The following is a 26812-nucleotide window of genomic DNA, read 5'->3' as shown; positions in this document are numbered from 1 at the left end:
TTCATTTCCTCCTTGACTGCCTCAGGGATTCTGTAGGGGGTCTGTCTAAGAGGGGTTTGTCCTGGGGTTTCTACATAGTGGGTTGCTAGCATGGTGTATCCTGGTTCCTGGGAGAACGTTAGTCTCTTTTCTATTATTAACTGCCTAAGCTGGCCCTTTTCTGCTGCGGTTAGTCGCTCCCCTAGTTGTATTGTGTCAAGCAAGCTAGGGGGTTCTCTGGGTGCTAAAAGGTCTGGGATGGGTAGGTTATCGGGGTCCTCTGCAGCAGGAATGCATATAGCGGCAATATCCTCTGGCCTCTATTGGTACTCTTTCCGTAGGTTAACATGGAAGGTTTTCTGAATCCTTTCATCTTTGTTGCTGGCAATCACATAAGGAGTGTCGCAGACCTGTGCTACTACTTTGTAAGGGCCCTGCCAAGAGGTCTGGAGTTTATTCCCTTTTACTGGTCTAAGTACCAGAACCTTCTGTCCCACCTGGAATGTTCTCTATCGGGCGCCCGGATCGTACCAACGTTTCTGTCGACCCTGGGCCGCGTAGAGATGGTCCCGTGCCATCCGGGCTAACTGCTCCATGCGGTCCCGCATTTCCAGAACATATGGTACAATGGGGACCCCCTCGTGTTCCATCTCTCCTTCCCAGTGCTCCCGGATGAGGTCGAGGGGACCTCGAACCCTCCTTCCGTAGAGCAGCTCGAACGGAGAGAACCCGGTGGATTCCTGTGGTACCTCTCGGTATGCATACAAGTGGTGCGGCAAGAATCGCTCCCAGTCTCTGTATTCTGCTGTAAAGGTCCTTAGCAACTGCTTCAGGGTACCAGTAAAGCGTTCACAGAGACCGTTAGTCTGGGGCTGGTATGGCGAGCTGAGGAGGTTTTGAATACCGCAGACCTTCCATAACTGTTGGGTTAGATCTGCGGTAAATTGAGTCCCTCTGTCAGACAGTATTTCTCGTGGAAATCCCACTCTGGTGAATATCCCCACTAGGGCACTGGCGACAGTGTCAGCCTGGATATTCATCAGAGCGACGGCTTCCGGGTATCGGGTAGCGTAGTCCACCACAGTAAGTATATATTTCTTACCAGATGGGCTGGGGTTAGGTAGGGGTCCTACCAGGTCGACTGCCACTCTGCTAAACGATTCCTCGATCACGGGCATAGGTGACAGTCGAGCTTTAGGGTGATCCCCTCTTTTCCCTACACGCTGGCATATGTCGCATGTACTGCAGTAGCGCCGCACACCCTTTGAGATCCCCGGCCAAGGGTGATCCGGTAGGCGGTGCGGTTACCCCCCAAATGTCCTGCTAGAGGAATATCATGGCCAATTCGGAGCAGGTCCAACCGGTACTTTCTGGGTACCACTAGTTGGCGCTTCTGGGAAGGGGCACAGCCTCTTTTCCTGCCTACAGCCAGTCGGTATAACCTGTCATTCTCCCATACAAAACGTTCCTGCTCATCTCCCCACTGGCAGCTATCTCACGATATTTCTTGAAGGTTGGGTCCTCTCTGGTTTCCCTCCCAAACTCTTCTGGGGTGTCCCAAGCTAAAGGTTTCTCTCTTATAGGTGATCTATGTGTCTGTGTTTGGCTTACCTGGGTCTCCCGTCCTGTTGTGGGGTCATCTGCAAGCCAGCTCTGGGCTCGGGTGGTCACGGGGCAAGCTGCATCTGTGGTGGGTAAGTAGGCTGAAGTCAGGGGGCCAATATCGTTGCCCAATACGACTTCAGCGGGCAGATTGTCCATGATGCCTACAGTGGTCTTTCCCGACCCGACCCCCCAGTCCAAGTGCACCCGGGCTGTGGGTAAATGGAATACAGCTCCCCCTGCGACACGGACAGCAACTGTGTGTTTGGACAGATGCTCCGGTTTTACGAAATGTCGTTGCATTAAGGTAATGGTAGCTCCAGTATCTCTCAAGCCTTGAGCTACTTGTCCATTCACTCGTACTTCCTGACGATGGTGCTGACGATTATCTGGGGATGCGGCTTGTATCGGATCCGCCTCATACAAGATGCCCAAGCATTCCTCTGGGCCCACCTCGGTCTCTAGACAGTAGGCAGCAGAGGTACGTGGGGTGTTGTTCTCTGCAGGGGGTGAGGTGCGCCTCCAGTTATTAGTGGCCGACCCCAGCGGGCAGTAACGTGCGATATGTCCAGGGTTGTTGCACCGGTGACAGGTTATTCTAGACGAGTCCCGGGGGTAGTTGTTGGACCCTTGAGGGCGAGCTGGCCCTGGGGGTATGGGAGTACGGAACTCCGGGCGAGGGGTGGCAGCTGCGGTACGTGGTTCCACTTTGTTAGCTGGCCTTGGGGTGCTCTGGCTCACTCTCCTGGATTCAGCGTACTCGTCCGCCAGCCGAGCTGCCTCACTTAGGATGTTGGGTCGCCGGTCCCTTACCCAATCCTGTAAGTCAGCAGATAAACCTTGGAAAAAGTGTTCTAATAAGAATAGCTGCAGTACTTCTTCCCCTGTGTTGGCGTTGCACCCTCGCACCCAGTGTGATGCCACCCGCTGTAACTTATTAGCCCATTCCATGTGGGAGTCCACAACCTTTTTCTTGGACTCCCAGAAGCGGCGGCGGTAGGTTTCTGTGGTTACGGCATATCGGGTTAGCAGCGCCTCTTTAACTTGCTGGTACTGTAAAATATCCTCTGGAGCAAGAGCCGAAAGGCTTAATTGGCTTTGCCCGACAATTTTCCAGACAAAATAGTGACCCATTGGTCTGGTGGTACCTGGTGTAGTGAGCACTGCCTCTCAAAATCAGCCAAATATCCATCTATTTCTTCCTCACTTTCTACAAAAGCTTTAAATGCAGTGAACTGTATTTTCTTCCCTGTAGCAGCGGGTGGAGGGGTAGGAACTGTATGTGGAATGGGCTGTCTAGCTCTTACCAGTTCCAGTTCTTGTCCCCTCTTAGTTTGTATCTCCTCCCTTGCTTCCCGGAACAGCTGGTTTATTAGTTCCACGGACGTTGCTGGATACAAGGATAATCTTCGCTGTACAATATTGGTAATTACATCGTCCTCGCTGATAGGTGCAAGGGGCTCAGTTACCTCCATGGACCTATCCATTTCGTCCATCTCCAGCAGGTCAGCTATCAGCTCCCTCCGTGGTCTGTTACTGGCACTTCTACCACGACTCTCCAATAAATCTTTTAGTGTGGGTCTTTTCAGCTTGGCGTACTGAGACTCCATTCAGCACTTGCTCTCTGGATAAAAGGACCATCCCACCGCTGCCACCAATGTAACGGCTACCCAGGTAGGGAGAGGGTATCAGCCGTTGGTGACGTCCTTTTCCCTGGCAAGCTGCTGTGTAAAAGTAAAGCTGGTATAATCCCATCCACGAGATCCAGAAGGAGAGTCAGGTTCAGCTGTAAAAAGAGCAGAGTAATAATCCCAAATAATCCCCTTCCAAGAACGAGACAAGGCTACGTTTTGAAGGGTCAAGAAGAACTGAGGACTGGAACACCCAGCCTGCCTTTTATTACAGTTGAATACAAAAAGAAGACACCCAGGGGGAGGCATAAAAACACCCAGGTCGTCGACCGTAGTAGGCCGAAAGCTGTAGAGCTGTGTGCTGCCATCGGGTCACCCAGGTTCAAGCTTAGGGAGTAGTTGAGGGTGTTTAGGGTGATCCTCTGGTTGCCTAAGGTCGTTTTTCTCCGGGTTTTCCTTAGTTTTTCAGGCAGATTAGTTTAGTTTAGCAGGAGCTTGTGACAAACGCGTCTAGCCATCTTGGCTGTCAGGCCCCGCCCCCCGTATATATCTATCTGTGTGTGTGTATGTATGTATGCCATTATGTATGTATGTATGTATGTATTTATGTGTATGTCTGTATGTCAGTTTGTATGTATGTCTGTTTGTCAGTATGTATGTGTGTGTCAGTATGTGAGTATGTATGTACGTCAGTGTGTGTGTATCTGTATCTCCTTATGCATGTGTATGTGTCTATATTTGTGTATGTCTGTTTCAGTATTTGTGTCTGTTAGTATGTCTGTATCTTTCTGTGTGTGTGTGTCTGTGTCCTTTTGTGTCTGTGTGTATTGCTGTGGGCGGGATTTGGAGGCGGGGCTTGGAGGTGGGCACCCGGGGGCCCAGACCTTGAGCTGTATTAGGGGCCCCACAATTTCTGATAGCTGCCCTGCGTGCCGGTCCGAGTTCTTTAAATTGAGGTGTTGCCATTGTAACGGCTACCCAGGTAGGGAGAGGGTATCAGCCGTTGGTGACGTCCTTTTCCCTGGCAAGCTGCTGTGTAAAAGTAAAGCTGGTATAATCCCATCCACGAGATCCAGAAGGAGAGTCAGGTTCAGCTGTAAAAAGAGCAGAGTAATAATCCCAAATAATCCCCTTCCAAGAACGAGACGAGGCTACGTTTTGAAGGGTCAAGAAGAACTGAGGACTGGAACACCCAGCCTGCTTTTTATTACAGTTGAATACAAAAAGAACACACCCAGGGGGAGGCATAAAATCACCAATCATATACATGGTACAACTCCTACGTTCCCTCCCCTCAGATAACCATTTAACATAATTAACACATACAGTATTTTACCCAAGTTCTGGATGTACCCCAAAAACAGGTATCACCAGATAGCCCTCGTCCAGGGAACAACATATCCAAAAATCAGTCTATTCGGATAAATGGTTCGGGAGTTATAGGGTTCCAAAGTTTTGACCGACCGCACAAACCAACTAGCCGAAAATAGTTCCATAAGTTTTGGCCTTGCGGTCGGTCCTCGTTCGTACGGTGAAAAGGTATGAAATTCGTGCCATCCAGTAGAATCTCGGTGGTCGCTAGAATCCCTATAGTCTAAGTCTTTCTACCGAACAGCAGGGCGTTCCGTAGCTTTGGCACGAATCCCCGGTGCTATGGAGGTCTCAGCGGTGTTCGCCTGTTTGCGTAGCCGTTTTTAGTTCCAGACGATTGCTGGCAAACACCGCTGTTCGTGCGTAAGATGGCCGCGAACACGTGCAAAGTCCCGAAATGGCAGCCACCTATACCTAACACAGTGGATTCGTGTGGACCCATATGAACGGCTGAAAAAGAACTGGGAGGTAAAATATCCCTTAATTACCAGCAGGGTGGTCCGGTGTTCGGTAGTTTGATTCGTTTATTTATAGTTGCATTTCTACCGAACAGATGATATAAAATACAATTCCCTTGATTATTCCACAGGCACCAGGAGACTGTAAGGATCTGTTACAGCTGTATTCTGCTTGTGTTATTTATACTGCAGTTGCTTTGTATTGTTGTATTTGTGCATATATGAGCTCTTATATTGTATATGTCGTGAGTAGTTTGTGGTATCGTGTTTGATACCTATGAATGTGGGCTGTGTATGGGGGCTGCTTGTGGAATTGTGTGTGTGGATGCAGAGGCGTAACTAGAAACCACAGGGCCCTGGTGCGAAAAGTGCGCTGGGGCCCCCCCATACATCTTCCCCCGCCCCACATACACATGCAGATACACACATGGACAAACATGCTAATACAGAGACACACAGAATGACACACATTCAGATACACAGAATGACACTTCTACAAAAACATAGACACACATGCAGATGCACATACAAAGATTGACACTCATACAGATATAGACAGTGACACAGATACAGATACATAGGGGTACACACTGACACACATGGAGACAAACACATACACATATAGACACGCAGATACACGGTTAATGACAAACATTCATATATGCAGACACAAGAGCATGGTCCATCCGATGGGCCCCTTCAAAGCGGCCACGGCAGGGCCACATCCCGGTCGGAGGGTGGCCAGGCCCCCTGGAGTGCTGGGCCTGGTCGCAGCTGTGACTGCGGTAGTTATGCCAATGTGTGGATGGATTTGTCACCTTGTGTGTTTGGTAGTGTGTTTATGTGTGGGGCTGTTTGGGGTATTGCATGTGAGAGGCTGCATGTGGGGTTGTGTGCATGTATGTGGATTGTTAGTGGTGTTGAGTTTGTGGGGATTGTGTGTGGGCTGTTCGAATTATTTGTATGAGGGGAGGGTTATTCTGCATTTCTGTGTATATCTAGCTGTTTGGGTGGCTTCCCTGGCTTCCAGTGGTGACCAGGCTGGCAAGGAACAGATCAAGGACAGGAGCTACAACAGCAGCTGCAGGCTGCTCTACTACAGTGTGGATTCCCATTCACAAGTGCTGGAATAATGTTATCGGAGATCAATACCTCTATGTGCTGCAATGAATAAATTGAGGATTGTTCTTCACCAGCTTTTCATATTAGCAGATATCTGAAGTTTTACTGGGACTCCTGATAGGCCAGAGCCTCTTTGGCTCTAGCAGCCTTGAGTGCCGTACATGGCACACGTGCCATAGGTTGCCTACCCCTGATCTAGATGTTTCTCCCACTATTCTTCCCATATTAGCTGTGTCTTTCCAACTGAGGAAAATGCCACCTTGGACATGGATGTTGACAAGGGTATGGGTGCCTGCACTTGACTCTGAGCAAGTTGTAGAGGTCATGTCCCAGTACTCTAATACGCACACAGCAGAAGGTTTTGCCTTTAGTCTGATATCATGTTGATATAAACTGATTAGTTTCATGTCTCTGTATACCATGGGAGGAGGTGGGGAGAAGGGAACCGAAAAAGTTAACTCATGTTCTCACCTTAGTTAACTTAAGAAATATTGTAAAAGTATCTGCTGTTTGTTACTCTGATATTTGTGTATTATCTGCAGATATATGTATTGCAAGATAACATAAAATAAAGAGCATCAAAAAAATTTATTTTACAATCAGCATATAAAAACAAAGATGACATTTACCACTGATATACCATACAGAATAAGTAACAATTCTAATTATACTCTAAACCGTATATAAGTGGCACCTATTGCCAAGAACAAAAAAAAAGGATGAGCGTTATTATTTATAGTTTAACATGATAAAGGCTTTACTACAGTGTGAGAAGATGGGTAGTCAATGAAATTTGAATCACAGTTTTAGTATGTCTCACATTCACAACACAGATGTTCCAATGTTAATCCATTAATGCTTCAAAAAAACTTAGTGTTGACCATAACATTCCCAATATTCAGAGCATCACAAAGCTTCCCTTCAGTGTTCTCTGACTGCTATCAAGATGTGCATGCGGGTCAGAATATTTACCACATTCAGAACATGAGCAACATTTTTCTCTTATGTGAGTTCTCTTATGGTCAAAAGATTTGAGTGCTGGCTAACGCATTTCGATCAGAACACGAGAAAGGTTTTTCTCCTGTTTGAGTCCTCAGTTACCTCATGTTGGGAATAATACACTTTGCCTATACTGACCCAAGGCTCAAGCTACAGATGACCGGATGTTCAGTCTGTTTAAGATTGGCTAACTTGGAGCATGTCAGCTATTTGAAATAATATACTTTATCTATGTGCAATGCTTAGTGAATGTACCCCTTCACAAGAGCTATAGAACATCGCGTTCTAGAACAAATGTTAGTGTTATATCCTGTGTGTTTCTGTCTGTCGGCCTTATTTCCTGTTTTTCTCCCTTTGATCATAAATTGCATAGTAATGTGTAATTTAGAACTTTAGAATGTTAAGATTAGATATATGATTTTGTTAGGATTGGATAATGCTTGTAAAACCACCCCTATTTCATCTTGAACATAACCTGTTACACAGCTCGTTAAACGCTCAGAAGTCACTTTGAACCTTGTCTTGTATCGTTCATTGGGGCTACTCACCAGCCGGTGTGGGGACAAGGAGAAATATAGAGAGTTCCAAATTGATACAAAAGACCATGGCAAGAGGAAATTCCTGACGGAGAAAATTCCTCACTATCACCTCGCAAGAACAAATGCTAGTCAAAGCATTTACCACATTTAGAACACGAGAATGTTGTTTTCTCCTGTGTGAGTTCTCTGATGATTCACAAGATATGATTTACTGACAAAACATTTCCCACATTCAGAACATGAGAAAGGCTTTTCTCTTGTGTGAGTTCTCTGATGATTCACAAGCGCAGATTTACTGTCAAAATATTTGCTACATTCAGAACATGAGAAAGGCGTTTCACCTTTGTGAGTTCTCTGATGATTCACAAGCGCAGATTTACTGTCAAAATAGTTTCTACATTCAGAACATGAAAAAGGCTTCTCTCTTGTGTGAGTTCTCTTGTGGATGATAAGATTTGTGTGCCGGCTAAAGCATTTCAAACATTCAGAACACGAAAATGGCTTTTCTCCTGTGTGAATTCTCTTATGGTAACTAAGATTTGAGTGCTGGCTAAAGCATTTCCCACATTCAGAACATGAGAAAGGTTTTTCTCCTGTGTGAGTTCTCTGATGAATCACAAGATCTGATTTACAGACAAAACATTTCCCACATTCAGAACAAGAGAAAGGTTTCTCTCCTGTGTGAGTTTTCTGATGTCTCGCAAGATCTGATTTACTGACAAAACTTTTCCCACATTCAGAACATGAGAAAGGCTTTTCTCCTGTGTGAGTTCTCTGATGATTCAAAAGGCTTGATTTACTGAAAAAACCTTTCCCACATTCAGAACATGAGAACGCTTTCTCTCCTGTGTGAGTTCTTTGATGATTATCAAGAACTGCTTTCCAGAGAAAACATTTCCCACATTCAGAACATGAGAATGATTTTTCTCCTGTGTGAGTTTTCTGATGTCTTGCAAGATCTGATTTACTGACAAAACATTTCCCACATTCAGAACATGAAAAGGGCTTTTCTCCTGTGTGAGTTCTCTGATGCCTCTCAAGATCTGATTTACTGGCATAGCATTTCGAACATTCAGAACATGAGAAAGGCTTTTCTCCTGTGTGAGTTCTCTGATGATTCACAAGCAAGGATTTACTGTCAAAACATTTTCTACATTCTGAACATGAGAAAGGCTTTTCTCCTGTGTGAGTTCTCTGATGTCTTTCAAGATCTGATTTAATGACAAAACATTTCAAACATTCAGAACATGAGAAAGGCTTTTCTCCTGTGTGAGTTCTCTGATGTTTCAGAAGAACTGGTTTCCTGGCAAAACATTTCCCACATTCAGAACATGAAAATGGTTTTTCTCCTGTGTGAGTTCTCTGATGTCTCTCAAAATCTGATTTACTGCCAAAACATTTCTCGCATTCAGAACATGAGAAAGGCTTTTTTCTTGTGTGAGTTTTCTTGTGATTCACAAGCGCGGTTTTACGGTTAAAACATTTACTACATTCAGAACATGAGAACACTTTCTCTCTTGTGTGAGATCTTTTATGTATAATAAGGATTGAACGATGTCTAAAGCATTTTCCACAGTCCAAACAAAAGAAAGGCTTCTCTCCTGTGTGAGTTCTCTTATGGTTAATAAGATGGCAGTGAACACTAAAACATTGACCGCATACAGAACATGAGAAAGGTTTTTCACCTGTTTGAGTTCTCTGATGTCTCACAAGAACTGATTTACTGACAAAACATCTCCCACACATAGAACATAAGAAAGGTCTCTCTGCTGTGGGATTCCTTTTATATATAATAAGACTCGAGTTCTGGCTATATTTCCCATTTTCAGGACATGAGGACGCTTTCTCTCTGGTTTGAGTACTTTGTTTTGCAAGAGATGAGTTGCATGGAAAACATGAGGAAGGTTTTTCTCCTGTGCAAGTCTGGAAGTGGAAATGTTTTGAGTTTCTGTTTACTATCTCAGCTGTAGACATACATGTGTCTGAGCAATTCTTTGACTTATTCAGAGGACTTTTGTCATTGTCACGTCCTTCAGGAAATCCTCTGCTGTCAGAACCACCTGCAAGAAATGTATTTGAAGTTAAAGAAAATCTGCCACTCTAAATTATTTTTTTTTTCTTTTAACCAAAATATTTTCATGAAAGATAAGAAAAGTGACTATGGAGCATTAGGGTTATTGTTGAAGACCTACTTAAGGACCAATGACTGTCTACGCCAGTGGTAGTCAACCTTTTTTTACCTACCGCCCACTAATGCAACTTTTTGGTTGAAAAAATTTCCTTACCGCCCACCAGTTTTCGCGCAAATGCGGAATATTTTTTAGAAAGGAGGGTGTTTTACAAAAAATAAATGTACGTACATTTATCTTTTTATTTCTACTTAATGCAGGTTTATAAGGTTTTTAACTTTATAAAGTTTAATGAGAAAACAATAAAGTAAATTGAAATTACCTTTACTAGTGATTAATGAGATCCTTGAGGTTGATGCTGCGAGACTAAATATTTGATATCTGGTTCGATTTTCGTAAGGAACAAACGAAGGTCTCTTTCAGTGATATTCAGACGACTTCTCTGTTTGCGCATAATATGATTTCTCATATTATCTCTCTATGATTTTTCTTGTGCGTCAGCTCATCTCCTCTCCCTCCTCAATTCCCCTCCCCACCTTTTTTTCCCCCCTTTTTTCTATTTTTTAACCTTCCTTGTAGCAATGCCCAGTAGGAAGGCTGAGCTAGGTAGCCCACTTACTATATAGTCCACTATAACAGACAGACACACGTACCAGACACACGTACCAGACACACGTACCAGACACACGTACCAGACACACGTACCAGACACACGTACCAGACACACGTACCAGACACACGTACCAGACACACGTACCAGACACACGTACCAGACACACGTACCAGACACACGTACCAGACACACGTACCAGACACACGTACCAGACACACGTACAGACACACGTACAGACACACGTACAGACACACGTACAGACACACGTACAGACACACGTACAGACACACATACAGACACACATACAGACACACGACACACATACAGACACACGACACACATACATACACACACGACACACATACATACACACACGACACACACACATACACACACACACGACACACACACACACACACACGACACATACATACACACACGACACATACATACACACACACGACGCATACATACACACACACGACGCATACATACACACACACGACACATACATACACACACACGACACATACATACACACACACGACACATACATACACACACACGACACATACATACACACACACGACACATACATACACACACACGACACATACATACACACACACGACAAATACACACACACACACGACAAATACACACACACACACGACAAATACACACACACACACACACACACACACACACGACACATACACACACACGACACATACACACACACGACACATACACACACACGACACATACACACACACGACACATACACACACACACGACACATACACACACACGACATACATACACACACACACGACACATACATACACACACACGACACATACATACACACACACACGACACATACATACACACACACGACACATACATACACACACACGACACATACATACACACACACGACACATACATACACACACACGACACATACATACACACACACGACACATACATACACACACACACGACACATACACACACACACACACAACACACATACAGACACAAATACAGACACATAGATACACAAATACAGACACATAGATACACACACACACGACACATACATACACACACACACACGACACATACATACACGACACACACGACACATACATACACGACACATACAGACACACACACGACACACACACACACATACATACACACGACACATACATACACACGACACACACAGACACACACGACACACACAGACACACACGACACACACACACGTACATACATACACACACGACACATACATACACACACACACACAACACACATACAGACACAAACACACAACACACACGACACATACATACAGACACACACAAGACACACATACCAACAGACAGTCACACATACATACACACACACAAGACACACATATATACAGACACACACACACACACACACACACACATTATATTTAAGTCACCCTCCTGTTTCCTACCTTTTAGATTCAGGAGGGTGACTTTCCCTGGGGTCCAGTGGTGGCTCAGGTGGATGGGAGTCAGAGTTCCCACTCTGACTCCCCGGTCTTCCTCCCGCGCGGCTCTCAGGGTTAGCTGGGAGGAGTGATGTGCAGTCACTTCCTCCCAGCTCTGCGATGTCATCACAGGGGGCCCGGTCGCGCTGTTAAAGCGCCCAGCGCTGACCGGGCCCCCTTACAATCCACATCCATCGGGTGGCCCTGACAGCATGGGCCACTAGATGGACCCCTCCATATGCGGCCCCGGCGGTTTGCCGCGCGGGCCGGAGCTGCAATTTGTCACGGCGGTACCCAGTCGCAGGGGTACCGCCGGCTCGCACCCGCCCGCCCGTCCGCCCGGTCGTCAAAACCTGGAAATCCCTACCGCCCACCTGAAATCCTAAAACGCCCACTAGTGGGCGGTAGGGACCAGGTTGACGACCCATGGTCTACGCAGTCATGCAGTGAATGATTTTAATACACAGTGACAGCATAAACCGCCATGCATTAAAAGTACCAGCAGGGGTTAAATGTCTGTTGGTACCAAGAACTCCACGTATCTTTTGAAACTTGGGGGTCCTCTTTATCATCTGGGGACAGAATTATTGGTCCCAGATTGACCTATGTTTTGTTTGCAGAGCTCAAAGGGAGCGCTCCAATCAGTGATTTAAATCCCCACCAGTACAATGCGGTGTTAACAGGGTTAAATCCTTAACAGATTGTGGAGTGTTATTTGCGTGGAGAGAAACAACCACATCAAACAAAAACCCAGTGCAGCTCTAAAAACAAATAAATTGAAAAATACCACAAGTATTCAGTCCCAAGTAGGATATATGCCGTCCAATGCAGTCCGAAACGCCTGTCCCACTTCTCGACCAGCTAGGCGAACAACGTTCGGGAGATAGGAACTACCGACTGGGGGGGAGCATTCGCTCCCTAAAAGCCAAGGGGAGCATTCGTCAGTGTGTGCGTCACCTCATGGCCGGCAAGTCAGAACTTTACCCGACTGGCGATTCCGTTCTACCGAACGAATCTGAGCACTATCTGGACAACTTGGGCGAACAGATCCGGGCTATTGGGGATATAGAAACAAAATAAAGAAAGAACCAGAAACAAAGGATAACCTTAAACGAAAAGCTGCCTCCCTCCAGGCACACTCTGAAAGCCTGTAAAGACTAAAATAGACAAGAAAAAGGAAAAGGTGGAATAAATCCCACCTAATGGGGGCGCTGAGCGTAAGGAGATAACAGTGTCCTGCAGGGGAGAAATAATACTCTATAAAAACTAGAGAGATTTCTTTAAAAAAAATGAAATTTATTCTGCATCACAGTGCAGTTAATCCATATAAAAGTATAATATAAAAACAAGATAAATAACCTCCAGTGCAAAAGTTGGTAACAATATACAGTCCTATTACAAGACCTGGGAACAAATGCCCTGCATCAACCACTAGATCAACCAAAAGCTAAGTAAAAGATAGACTAGACAGCTCCTGGTCGCAACTTCCAGGGCTGAAAATACTTGCAACTCGGTCAGTGGTGATGATGTTATGGTCTCTGGACGTCGACTGGATGGTGTACTGGATGGTGAATAAGGCTCAACGCGTTTCGTCCCGCTTTGTTCGGGACTTCCTCAGGAGCTACCGAAACGCTAGCTTGATCCATATCCTTGGGAATACTGCCAGTGACTTCAACTAGGCTTATGGCAAGTTCTTCAGCTAGCTCTTTCTCCCCCGCCACCATAATCCGATCCACCCTCCTGGCCCAGGTTTACAAGGGCTGCGATCATCTAAGGTTTTTTTAGCCCTGTTAGACCCAGACCTTTTCAAAAGAGTAACTCCTGAAGTTGCCTGTAGCTCCCTTCCATCCTGGTTGCTGTACTTTTCCACTGAACACCCTTCTGGACCTGCTTTACAAGGAGGATCCCATTTTGTGACACCAGTGTCACAGGTAGCAGTCTCTTAATATCCTTTGGTCACCGCTTCTTCAATCTTCCTATGGTCCTGGATTTCTGCTTCAGTGATTATAGCTACAGGAATAGTGATTATAGCCCTCAGGAACATTGTGATATTCCCCAAAATAGTGGACAAGACTAATCGTATTGGGTAAAACAAGAGAACTGTTTATTTCAGAGAAAAACACATTTATACCCTTACATACATCAGGAGGCCTTTAGCAGAACAATGCAAACCACGCCATGGTGTCTTGTACATAATTAGGTCAAGACATGATAATTTAGTTAAAAGAAGAAAGTATACACACTAGAGACCAAAATAATATGTGTTAAATCAGAGTGTTCCCAGGTGTACCTCACTGACACCTAACCAGCAAAAGACATCAAGAAAAAAAAGTGGGAAAACACCCAGTAAACGTAAAAAACTTAACTTAAATACAACCTGCAAAAGCTAGTCCAGGGCGAATAAATCCTTATATGAATCTATAATAATAGACATAACACAAACAAAAGTTGAATCAGGCTTCTTACCCCACCAGGACTATCGGGGTAAGAGGGGGGGTAGGGTGACCTACAATTGCAGGGCCCTGCCTAATATTGCCCTTATTCATCACCATACCCGAGAACACAGCCTGAAAAGCGTACTCACACCCAGGTGTTCGACCAGGACTTTACTGCACAAGCCTTCACCAAGCCTGACTATCACGGGCATAGGCTGAGAGGACATTTTTCACCCGGTCCGAGACAGTACCCAGGCTAATCACTCACTCATATTTTGTTTTCCGGTTTATTATTGATGTCTAGATAATAACAGGGGTTCAGCTTTACTTCTACCATATAAGCACGAGTATTTTGATGCTAAAATGTATTCTACAAACAGAGCAGTGAATCAGACATATAAAGCACACTACCAGTTGACACTCCCTGTTACCAATCGTCTAATTTTTGTACCTGCCGTGAGTGTAGGCAAATCTTACAAGCCTGATCAAGGTGGTACGCACCCAGGAACATGGCCCAGTGGTGTGTTCAAACACCCCACTCAACTGACAAGCTTCATAACCTCACATGCTCAGATCCGATCTGATCCTCACTAAGCCCACTATAAGCACACACAGAGCATATACCTAACATTACCATTGCCAAGCTAAAGGCACAGACCTACATGCACTAGCCTACTCATGTCACTACGAATGACATAGCATGCCTCCTGAATATACTTAATATACTTAACCACTCAGAGTCAAACTACGCGGCAAAGCTTCATCAACACTTAGGCACCCATAGCCACTGACTTATCTTGTTTCAACCTGTATATTACTTTTACTTTTAAAAAATTGTGCACAGTACTTTTTACGCCATGTTACCAGTTGTTAATGCTCGGTCTCACATTGCTATTGTGGTGTGAAAGACCTATCTGTTTACTCATGCACGAATAAAATAAAGAATTAAAAAAAACAGCTAGAGTTGATGGTAGATTTTAGAAGCAGGAGTCCTCAAATATGTAAAGGAGAAAGGCCATACATAGTGAAATTTGATTAAAACCAGAATACAATTTATTTGGTTGCACTTACAAACAAGTAGAAGGTATGGGCATATCTCCACACATAGTGGAACTCTTTTGCAGCATGGTCAGTCTGGAAATTGCCAACTTCAGCCGCAAAGAATAAAACAAAGTACATTTAAAACAAAAAGTCCATATAAATGATCCAACGCGTTTCGTCCAGATAGGGGACTTCTTCAGGGATCTATGGTGGTTCTTCATAAGGAGTGCTTCTTATAGTGGCGGTAATCTTCGTAACTCAACTCATCTGGTGGCGTGCGTGCCACCTTTTTTGTCTTTTTCTATTTTGCATAGATCTTATGTGCGTGCGCATCTTCTATAGACATGTGCACTCCTTACTGAAGTGTAGATATTCGTTTACATGTGACTCTTCTAACTCACGGACACGTCATCGATATCTGCCCCAGACGCACAGGAAGTACGTTGTTGCGTTACATGGTGGATTTATAATAATTTATGGGACTGTGTGGTGTTTTGGGGTGTTTTCTGTGTTTTGGGAAAAATGTGTTTTAACGGATCGACGGGCACCCCGACTGGGTACCTCGTTGATGGATGCTCCTAGCGCTTCCAAGCACTGCAGCAGACACCACAACCACTGAACCGGAGAAGCATACGAATGCTCTCAAGCATATGAATGCTGTAAACAGCTGAACAGGAAAAGCATACAATCAGCTTACACTCCTGGCAATCAGCATACAATCCAATTCCCCCAATGACGAGACGACACTTCGTTTTTAGGTCAAGCAGAACTGACTGTACTGGCACATACAGCCTCTTTTATTCACAATCTACACACATAGTACTGCCCACAGGGTTTTGAAATACAACCAATCAATGCGTACAATACACACAGACACTCCCACACAAAATCCTCCCCTCTGCCTGTGATATGATTACTGAACACAATGGGTAATATAATTATCACAGGCAGAGAAATACAGTTTTATAAAACATATCACAAGGACCCCAAAACCGGGGGATCTGGGTGAACCACATATCCAAAATTCACCCAGATCCGTTCAGTAGTTTGGAAGATACAGTTTAATGCAGATTCTGCAGAACATATACAGATTATATAAAAAATAATTACTGTATAATGTGTCCCCTGTTGTATAGTTTAAAACTACTGCACCAAATACCGGCGAGATGGCACCGTGTAGAAAAGTCACAACAGTGTCTGTGAGTTAAAATGGCTGCCATCCATTGTTCTCACCATGTGCTTCATCCATTGTTCTCACCATGTGCCTCTGATACATGAAATGGTGGCCACCCAGTAACTCCACAGTATGTCCCCAGATGGTTCTTAAAGGGCCAGCAGCAGCATAATAAAATGCAATATGCCCAAATCTGTTATTTCAAGGGCCAAACCTCCGAGGGACCATAATCACATGGCAAGAGGCTGGCAAGCAGTCCTCTCCAGGCACAGGTGGCGGGGCTGTTTCCACCACGTGTGTTTTCTGCCTGTGAGTAATTAAGTTAGCCTATTGTGTTTGTTAATTGTATCACAGGCAGAGGGGAGGGTTTGTGAACATTGTCTGGGAGTGTCTAAACTGTACAAGTCTGTCCTGATTGGTTTTGTAACTTTGCATCGTGTGTTCCACAAGGTCCACGGGGGTGATAACCTTGTGGGAAAACCTGTATATAAGAGATAATAAACCCTCAGACTGCTGAGTTCCTGTTTTACCCTCAACATAGAGCCTCGTCTCATGTGTGGGGGAAAAGGCTGCATCTACACTGGGGATTGCTATCCGCTGTATACTCCCCTGGCTATAATCACTAAGCTCTTTTAAGAGCTTGTTCCTGCTTCGCTCTCTGAAGGAGTCTGCAGTGCTTATGATGTCAAGTGGAGTGCTTGGAGTCCTCGGGAAGCACTAAGAGCATCCATCAATGGAGGTACCCAGTCAGGGTGCCAGGTGATCCGTTACACCTTTAATTTTCCAATTTTGTCTTATTAGAATCGCAAGGGGTTCTAACACCATTATGAACAGTAAAGGGGAAAGAGGGCACCCTTATCTAGTGCCATTTTTAACACTGAGGTTTTGTGATGTGAATCCTGACCCTGTTACTTTAGCTGATGGAGTGTTGTAGAGAGTGGATATAGCTTGTCATATTAATCCAGTGATTCCAAATTGTCTTAAAGTGGAAAACATGAAACCCCATCAAACACTTTCTCTGTGTCTATTGACAGTAGCATTAGAGGGGTTCCATTATTATACACTCTTTAGAAAACCCACAGCCCCAAACAGTCTGTTGCAATGGGAGAGTTATCATCCCAAGCCCCTGAAGAGAGGAATACCAATTGGACAGTACCTTAGAGTACACATTAATTGCTCCACCCTGGAGGAGTTTAAGCTAAAAGCAAAATATCTGCGTATACATTTTAAGGAACGAGGTTACCCTAATCACTGCTTAAAATCTGCATATAAAAGAGCTTTAAACATGGACAGGGAGATTATGCTCAAGAACTTACAGAAAGATCTGGAAGATAAACAGATTTGACCTAGGATGGGAACCAGCAAAATCCATACTTAACCGATTTGGCCTATACTCATGCAGGACACACACCTTAACCAGGTACTAACTCCCAATGCAGCATTAACAGCTAGAAGGGGCAAAAATTTACGGGACCTCCTGGTACCCAGCCCCCTTCCGGGGAAAAACCTTCACATACATGGCTAAAAAATACATTGACAGGAACTTTGTAGCGTTACTTACCTTATCCGGGGGCCGGCCGCGGTCCTCTCTTTAAGCCGCGCGCGGCTCATCCGACTCTCCGAACAGGAAGACGGGCAGTGACCGCGAGATGCGGTCACGTGTCCCGCCTGCAACTAAGAGCGCGCCGCGAGTCTCGGGCGCGCTCTTAAAGAGACAGTGGGATCCTAAATTGCAAAAAGGCTCCCATTGGCTCCTGTCATGCCAATCACCCCATACACTTACCTTTTGGGGGTGTGGAAGTGACAGGAGCCAATCACATTAGTTTGAAGGCTACTTATACTTACCCTTTTCCCTTAGTTCCTTGCCCTATCGTGGTTTCTGCTACAGTTCCCTTTAGTGCTTGTTGTGTTCAGTTGTGTTTCTCCGTATTTGACCTTGGCTTTGTATTCTGACTTCGTTTTCGCTTTATCCTTGTCTGTACTGTTTGCGGGCTTGCTGATTCCTGTGTACCAGTCCCCGGCTAGTTCTCGTTTACGCTGTCTCTTTGTGCCCTTGACCTCGGATCGTTCCTGACTCTGTACTTCTCCTATTACGTCGAGTCCGGCCACTCTAAGGTCCGGTAGACGTATCTCTCCTCTGTGCTGTCTTCTGTTTGGCTGGATCCTGCGTGTAGGGGTATATTCTCGTTACATTACGATAGGGCCATGGACCCCGCAGATTTAGCTCAACAGATGGCATACCATGAGGCTAGATTTGTAGAGCAGGATCACCGTATGGATCAGATAGCTCAGGCTCTCCAGACGCTCTTAGCTAGAACCATTCCAGCAACCGCACCTAACCCTCCCACAACCCTGCTTCCTGAAGTATCCACTTTGCCTACTACTTCGGCCCATTTAACACCTCCTCCTAGGTATGGAGGGGATTCTAAGACTTGCAGAGGGTTCATTAACCAAATAGAGTTTCATTTTGAGATGTATCCACGTTCATTTCCCACAGAGAGGTCTAAAGTTGGGTTCTTTATGCACCAACTTACCGACAAAGCACTTGAATGGGCAAACCCTATTTGGGAGGCTAATGGACCTATGGTGCATGACTTTCACAGTTTCCTTACAGCTTTTCGCAGAACTTTTGACACTGTGAAAAGGTCTAAAAATGCCGCAAGAGCATTAATGAGAGTTAAACAGGGTTCTAGATCTGTGGCTGATTTTGCTATTCAGTTTCGTACCCTTGCCTCACAGGTAGATTGGACCAACAATGGGTTAACTACTGCCTTCATGGAAGGCTTATCAGACTCTATATTGGATGAGGTAGCAGCTAAGGAGCTTCCTGTTGCCTTAGAGGACCTTATTGACTACCTCATCGATATAGATAATAGGATTCGTGACAGGCTCTATACCAAGAACAGGTATATTCTCGTTACAAACTTATCAATGTGGCAGATGTATGGCCTGCAGATTTATTTTAAGAGACTCCAAAACAATTAAGGATACTGCAAAGAGTGTTAGAATGCCTGTAAGGGATTTTTCTTTTTAACTGTAAAACCACAGGGGTGGTGTACCTTCTTACCTGCTTGTGTGGCAAGAAATATGTGGGTAAAACCTTTAGAAAATTCAAACTACGTATTCTTGAACACATTCGTGCAGTGAGCTATAGAAGTGATACACCAATATCAAGACATCTTTGGGAACACCATGCAGGTCGCTCACACGATCTACGTTTTTCAGGGATTGAACACGTAAAATTGGACTAAAGAGGGGGCAATCTGGATTGACTCCTTAAACAAAGAGAGTCTTTTTGGATCTATAAACTCAAGACATTGGCATCATTGGGCCTTAATGATAGGTTCACATATACCCCATTTTTATAGTAATCACTACCGATAACTTGTTAATTTTCTAGGATATCATTCCTATCCAATTAGTCTACTATACCATCATTTATACTATCATATGCATAGAGCAATGATTCTACACTTTAGTGAAGTTCCACTTTTCTTCTCCTATTCTTATAAATTAAGTCATCCTCTCTCTAACCCCTCCTTGGGAGAGGTCCTCTAAGTTTCAGATTTGGATTCACATTAGCAGCGCTGTTCAAAATTAAGTAACCTATTAACTTTATAATAGATTAATAAACATTCTCTAGTACAAGATATTCATGAGGGTATATTGTATTATACTATATTGGCAATAATGTTCTATGCCGGGTCTAAGGCTTTATAGTAACACACTGCACAACCTATATCCCCATATACCTATGATATAGGAATTCTAGTGTGCAAGACCCTTTAGGACGGTTTTATTGCTATTTTTATTATTATTTTTATTTCCAGCATTACATTGGTTAAATCTCATCCTGAATGGCATAATAGAACGGCAAAATGTGGTCGAATGAGGTAATCACCTTAAACACGCCCTGTGACAGATCTCTCTGTCTTGAACTTACAGAGACTTATTCTTCATTCGTTATTTTAATTCGTGTTTTCCCGTTCATGTGGACTCTTTACCGCTCCCTTTTCAACCAACGACCAACTCATGGAACTCAAAACGGACACTTTTTGGCACCAACACCACTGAAGCCGCCGACCTTCCTTCTCCTTCGGTAGAAATTCTCAAACGTCCCTCTGTTTGGTACTTTGTGAACAAATAAACCATACCCCAGATAGCCATCCCGTGGAGCCCATTCGTATGAAGAACAGACTTTGTGAACACTTTGACTCCACGGCGATTGGACTGTGTGCATAGGATTTGAGTGCTATTCGGTACTTTTGTGTGCCCAGATCCTAGCTATCTGGGGACCTGTTGAATGCCTATTTTATGTGTTAATATTGAACAGTTATGTATTTTTATGCCTTTTTGTCCTTGTCATCTAAAATGGCGTTTGGTCTTTGTCCTGGGAGATAATTGAATTACTTCACAATTATCTCCCGGGCAGAGCAGAGGGTCCTGTGTAATAAAAGGGGAATGGCTACGTATGTAACTCTGTGATTGTTTCTTACAATGTCCTTGTAACAGTTTCCGATTTGGTCCCCTAGGGGAGTGTCCACCAGATGGGAGACCAGCATAAATACCGGGCAGGTAGCCCTCAATAAATCAGATTCCTGCTGACCCTCAATACGGAGATTTTGGGGGGGTTATTCGGGGGGGTTATTCGTATGGATTACGCTTGTTCGGCTGTTTGGGAGACCAACTGTTTCGTGTGATTGCTGTTCGGCGGTTTGGAGCGCTCAGTAGCTACCTCTGTATTCGGGAAGGGGACGTCCTATACGGCAGTAACCCCTCTCCTACCGGGGGAGCCGTAACACGCCCAGTTTGCGGTGATTGCACAATTCCCATAAGGGGGTGTGCCTAAAGTTCCGAAAATGGAAACGAGGGAGATGACGGTTACTTGGGATCAATAAGACGGGTTGATCCCAAGCAATGGTGCCAACCTAAGACAAACGTGATGTATGACAAAAAGCCCTCGCCATACAGTATCTCGAGTAATACAAAACATTACTGAGATATAGGTCCCACATGTCCTGTGGGAAAAGTGTACTGAGGGTAGAAGATCTACGGGAAGCCTACCTAAAGGTACTACTAGTATAGGAAAAGATATATATAAATAAATAATTTCAAAAATAATAATATGAAAGCCACCCAAGTACACATTAATGTTCCTAATTTGTGTAGAAATAGGGATAGGGGGTGTGACGAAACCAATCTCGCCACATTGTATTGGAGGAGCCTGGTTGCCCGCCTGCTGCCTTTGGATTATGGACCGGCAGCTAAAGGGTTCATTTTACTGTGCAGAAGGATTTATTTCTCCCTTTCTGCACAGCAGTTCGGTAGATTTCATATACCGAACAAACAGCCGTTCACCAACCTCCCCAGAGCCGTGGGAAGCCGGCCGGCGTTGTTAATTGGCCACCCAGAAGCTGGAGTGTGCTGCCAATTTACCTCCCTGAAGCTGCGGTTAACTGCAGCTTAATTGCTTGATAACTTTGTGCCTGCTGTTACACTTAGCGGCCGCTAGGTGGCGGCGTTCTGGAGCTCCCCGGGCAGCCAGCGCTTTTCTGCCCGGCTTTCATGCACCAAAATCGGACACTTTTCCGTGCAGGCACCGCTGAACCTCCAGCCCCTGGTTCTAATTCGTATGGATTTGGTGAATGCAGGGAAATTCGGTAGTTTATGTTTTATGTGAATGCTTTAACCCAGATAGCAATGCCATGGAGCCTGTTCGTATAATTAAAGACTTTAGCTCTATGGCAATTAAAATGTATTTGTGTGGGGGGCGTGGCTTGACCGGGAACCAAGCTGGACGTGCAAGCCTAGAGCTCCTCGCTAAGCCCCCTGTACCAACAGCTCACAACGGCGATAAACCGAACAAAAAAAAAAAAAACAACCTTACCTCCCTTCTCCTGACCCGCCATGGATAGGCGCCTGCCGAGAAAACCGGGCAAAAAAAACACGGACACTACCGCCACGGTACCCGATCTGTTTGCGGCCTCCCGCACGCCGCGCCAAGACACCCAAGATGGCGGCGGATCCAGCCCGCGAGCCCAAGCCTCACCAACGACCCTGAGCACACCTCAGCCTCACGGCCCGGCATCTTCGGATATGGCCCACATACTGACCGAACTGGCGGCGGTTAAGAGCTACCTAGCCCGAGAGATAGACAGGTCATCGAAGGCGGTGATGTCTGAAATCCACAAGCTGGGTGAGCGAACAGCAGACCTTGAGCACCGCGTGGAAACAACCACGGTGGCTCACAACACGATGTCCGCCCATGTCAACACGCTCACAGCCCGGCTGGAAGCATCTGAGGCAGCTCTAGAGGACCTGGCGAACAGGTCGCGCCGCAACAACATCCGCGTGCGCGGCCTACCGGAGCAGCAAGATGAAGGCCCAATTTCGGCCTTGCTTCTCACGATCCTGCGCCCTCTCTTGCCGGAGATACCAGATGAGCACTGGCACATTGACAGAGCCCACAGGGCCTTGCGTGCCCGAAGAGACGACAACACAAGGCCCAGAGACATAATAGTCCGGTTCCTCCACTTCCAGACTAAGGAAGCAGTGCTGAGGAAGGCCAGGGACAACCCCATAAAACACCAGGGCAAAGAAATCTCCCTTTTTCAGGACTTGGCCCCCATCACCCTCCAGCGCAGAAGAGAGTGGAGACCGATTACGGAACTGCTCAGGGCCAACACGATCAGGTATGCCTGGGGGCACCCGTTTAAATTAATGGTCTTTAAGCAAGGCAGACCTCACATCCTCATGCCAGGCACTGACCCTACGCCTTTCCTCCGAGAATTGGGTATCACATTGCCAGAGGGCTTCTCGGTGCCAAACACCACTCTCCCAGCCTTGCAACCCTTACCACGCGACTGGTACACCGCCGGAGAATAAACAGGCGGCAGACAGACACCTATCAGACATACCCAACCTCCCAGGAGCGAGCACACCTGACCCCCTCTCGACAAACGGCATAGCGCCATTACCACCCTTCCCCATCCACCAGAAGCAGACCAACAGGCTACTATACGTCGAGAGAGTCGCCCTACCCGCTGATTGGAATGAATCCGCGTCACCCAAGACCCCGTTTTTGTGATGGACCCCAACATCTCAACCTCACGCTGCAGCACACGGACTTCTCTTTTCCTCGGCGGCCGCAGACACCCGCTACTCCAGCTTCCTAGACCCTGTCTACCCACACGACACCTGTCGCGGCGACAGCTCCAATTATATTGTACTGTGTACTGTGAGACTATCTATGGACTATTGCCGCCATATTGACACCGAAAAGAGACTTTGATACCGGCTGTCACAATTCCGACATCGCATGGAAGTGTAATGTATACCAATAACACCGGTGGGAGGTATTGAGTCAGCTAGCCAGGACACACACACCACTGTAAGCGTAACACATCATACTAGACACCATCCCACCGCACAGACATACTATACTTGGATGGGGGCCGGTGACGGGGGTCACTTGGGGGGGTGGTGGGGTGGGATGGTGGGTGGTGGGTGGGCGGGGGGGACGTGGGGGGCTAGGGCAGGTTGCAGAGCACACGATTCTCGGGACACAAAGTCTACTCAAGGAAAGCAGTGTAACGTGCGGGGATGAGATTGCGGGGTAGACATGTTCCTGCTCTGTCATAATAAGATGTGACATGTTTTGTCATGTGATGTTATATGCAGCTGCCACGGGCCGGTTCTCGTCCTCCTCCCCCTCCCTCTCCCTCCCTCCCTTCCTCCCCTCCCCCCCCCCCCCGGGCTTCTGTCCACTAAACGGACCAACCACGTATTCTGGCGGTGGGGCCCTCTTCCTCCCTTCCCTTAATTTCTATCTAAAAACGAAAAAAAAAACAAAACATAAAATAACAAAAAAAAAAGAGAGAAATGCAACATAAGAAACCCCCGGCGCTATTGTGCTCATTGCTGGGAGAGCCGTCACGACTCATACGAGACGACACCATGGGACTCACCCATAAAGGCGTACACCTCCTCCCCTCCCCACACTCCCCCCCCCCCCCAAAACACAAGAGCTCCCCGTCCCACCTCCGCGTTGCAGCCACTTAGCACCTGAGAACCAGAGGCGGTGGAGCCGAACAACCCACTAGGTTTATCGGAAAGCTCATGACACACTTAAGTTATAATAGGCAAACGTTTTATGGTATTAGGGGGCCGCACCGGCTATCAGGTTCATGACCCATCACTCCCTGACTGGAATAGCCGTCACGGAGACGAGGGTTCATGCACCCCCCCACCGTCTGGCGAGGTATAAGACCAGACAAGTACGGCTATACCGTACCTTCTCCTTTCTCTCCCCTCCTCACCCCCTACTTTTCTTCCTCCACCTAAACACCCCCCCCGCCCATTGTCCACACCGGTCTTGGACGAAACTAGAGGCGCAACTGACACACTCACAATCCCAGTCCCAACATAGCTCTCAATGGAACAGAGGTGGGAGTGCAACCCACCACCTTCTACACACATACGCCATTCGACCCATTAGGCGACACCAATACCCCCCGAATATCCATCGGGTCCAAGAGCACCCACCAAACCCTCATGACCATGGCTCTTAAAATATCCTCACTTAATGTCAAAGGCCTTAACGCCCCCCGCAAACGAAGAACACTGTATAGGGAACTCCGCAGGCTGAATCCAGACATTGTATTCCTCCAGGAGACACACCTACCCCGGTCCGCCCAGGTCTCCCTCCGTGACTCCACATACCGCTCGACAGCCGAGGCTCGCTCCTTTCGCAAACACAACGGAGTAGCGATTCTCACACACAAACGATGCCCGATTCACATAACAAAAGTGACACCAGACCCAGACGGTAGATACGTCTTAGCAACCGGCCGGATCCACTCGCAACCCATCCACCTAATCAATGTATACGCCCCCAATACACACCCCAATTCTGGAACCATATGACAGATATGGTCCTCGCCCTCCCCCCCGGGATAACCCTCCTGGGGGGAGACTTAAATGCAACGCCCGCTCCAGCCATCGACAGAAGTTCACGCCCAGGACTACTTAGATCCCACGGCATGGGCACTCAGGACAAACAACTACACCATTTTATTCGTAAAACAGGCCTCATAGATGCATGGAGGGCCCAACACCCCTCAGATAAGGACTACACATATTACTCACCGCCCCACGACACATACTCGCGCATAGACATGTTCTTGACCAACCATACAGGCTACACGAAAACGCAAAAAACAGACATAGGTTCCATCGCATGGTCCGACCACGCCGACATCGCAATCTACCTTACCGGCCTCCAATGCCCTACCCCGTGGACATGGAGATTGAACACATCCCTCCTTAAGGACCCCTTAGTAGTAGAGGACATACAGAAACAACTAACCTCATACTTTATGGAAAACATATCTCCGGACATCCCAATGACCACAGTGTGGGCGGCCCACAAGGCAGTAATTCGAGGCTCCCTCATCAAAATAGCCATATACCCATAAAAAAAACAAAAAACCCAGAAACTCACTCAACTGCTAGACACCCTCCGCACGGCGGAGCAACGCCACAAAACCGACCCAACTCCCCAAACACTACAACTTCTCCAGAACACCCGCATTACGATTAGGCAACTGCTCATAGACGACACGGCCAGAGCACTCACCTGGACAAGAAGAACGTATTATGACAAGTCCAATAAAATGGACACCCTTCTGGCCCGCACACTACGCCCCAGAACGCATCACCCACATATCACCAAGATAAGAGCCCCTGACGGTACCCTGAAAACTTCCCCGGCCGAAATAGCCAGAACTTTCACAACCTTCTACACGGCACTATACAACCACTCCCCACAAGACGACGCAACAAATGCAATAGAGAAACAGAAAATAGCCGACTTCCTCACCCGCTTAAATTTACCAAAACTGCATAATACAGCCATAACGGAACTAGCAGCGCCGATCACAAAAGAGGAAATCGACTCAGCCATCTCCTCTCTTAAAAGCAACAAAGCCCCCGGCCCTGACGGTTTTGAGGGCAGCTATTATAAGACCTTCAGAGAAACCCTCGTCCCACATCTAGAATCCTTATTCAGGGACCTAATGACGGGAACTCCGCCAGACAGAGACATGACTCTGGCAAACATTATCCTCCTGCCGAAACCAGGCAAGGACCACTCACAGCCAGAAGCATACCGACCTATCTCACTCA

The 26812-nt window shown here is 46.3% G+C and overlaps 1 protein-coding gene across 1 annotated transcript in view; it reads right to left on the bottom strand.

Annotated features, from left to right (window-relative positions):
- Window positions 1–26812, bottom strand: part of LOC134574864 (zinc finger protein 850-like) — a 97439-nt gene that overhangs the window by 40960 nt on the left and 29667 nt on the right. Inside the window, exons 5-7 of the mRNA XM_063433915.1 lie at window positions 7856–9761; window positions 2730–3024; window positions 1591–2634 (exon numbers count right to left, since the gene is read on the bottom strand). Coding sequence (XP_063289985.1) covers window positions 1591–2634; window positions 2730–3024; window positions 7856–9761 — 3245 coding nt within the window. The remainder of the gene's footprint in view (window positions 1–1590; window positions 2635–2729; window positions 3025–7855; window positions 9762–26812) is intronic.

The sequence above is a fragment of the Pelobates fuscus genome, chromosome 10, assembly GCF_036172605.1.
Source record: "Pelobates fuscus isolate aPelFus1 chromosome 10, aPelFus1.pri, whole genome shotgun sequence".
Classification (NCBI taxonomy): domain Eukaryota; kingdom Metazoa; phylum Chordata; class Amphibia; order Anura; family Pelobatidae; genus Pelobates; species Pelobates fuscus.
This window is presented reverse-complemented; position numbering and strand designations above follow the sequence as displayed.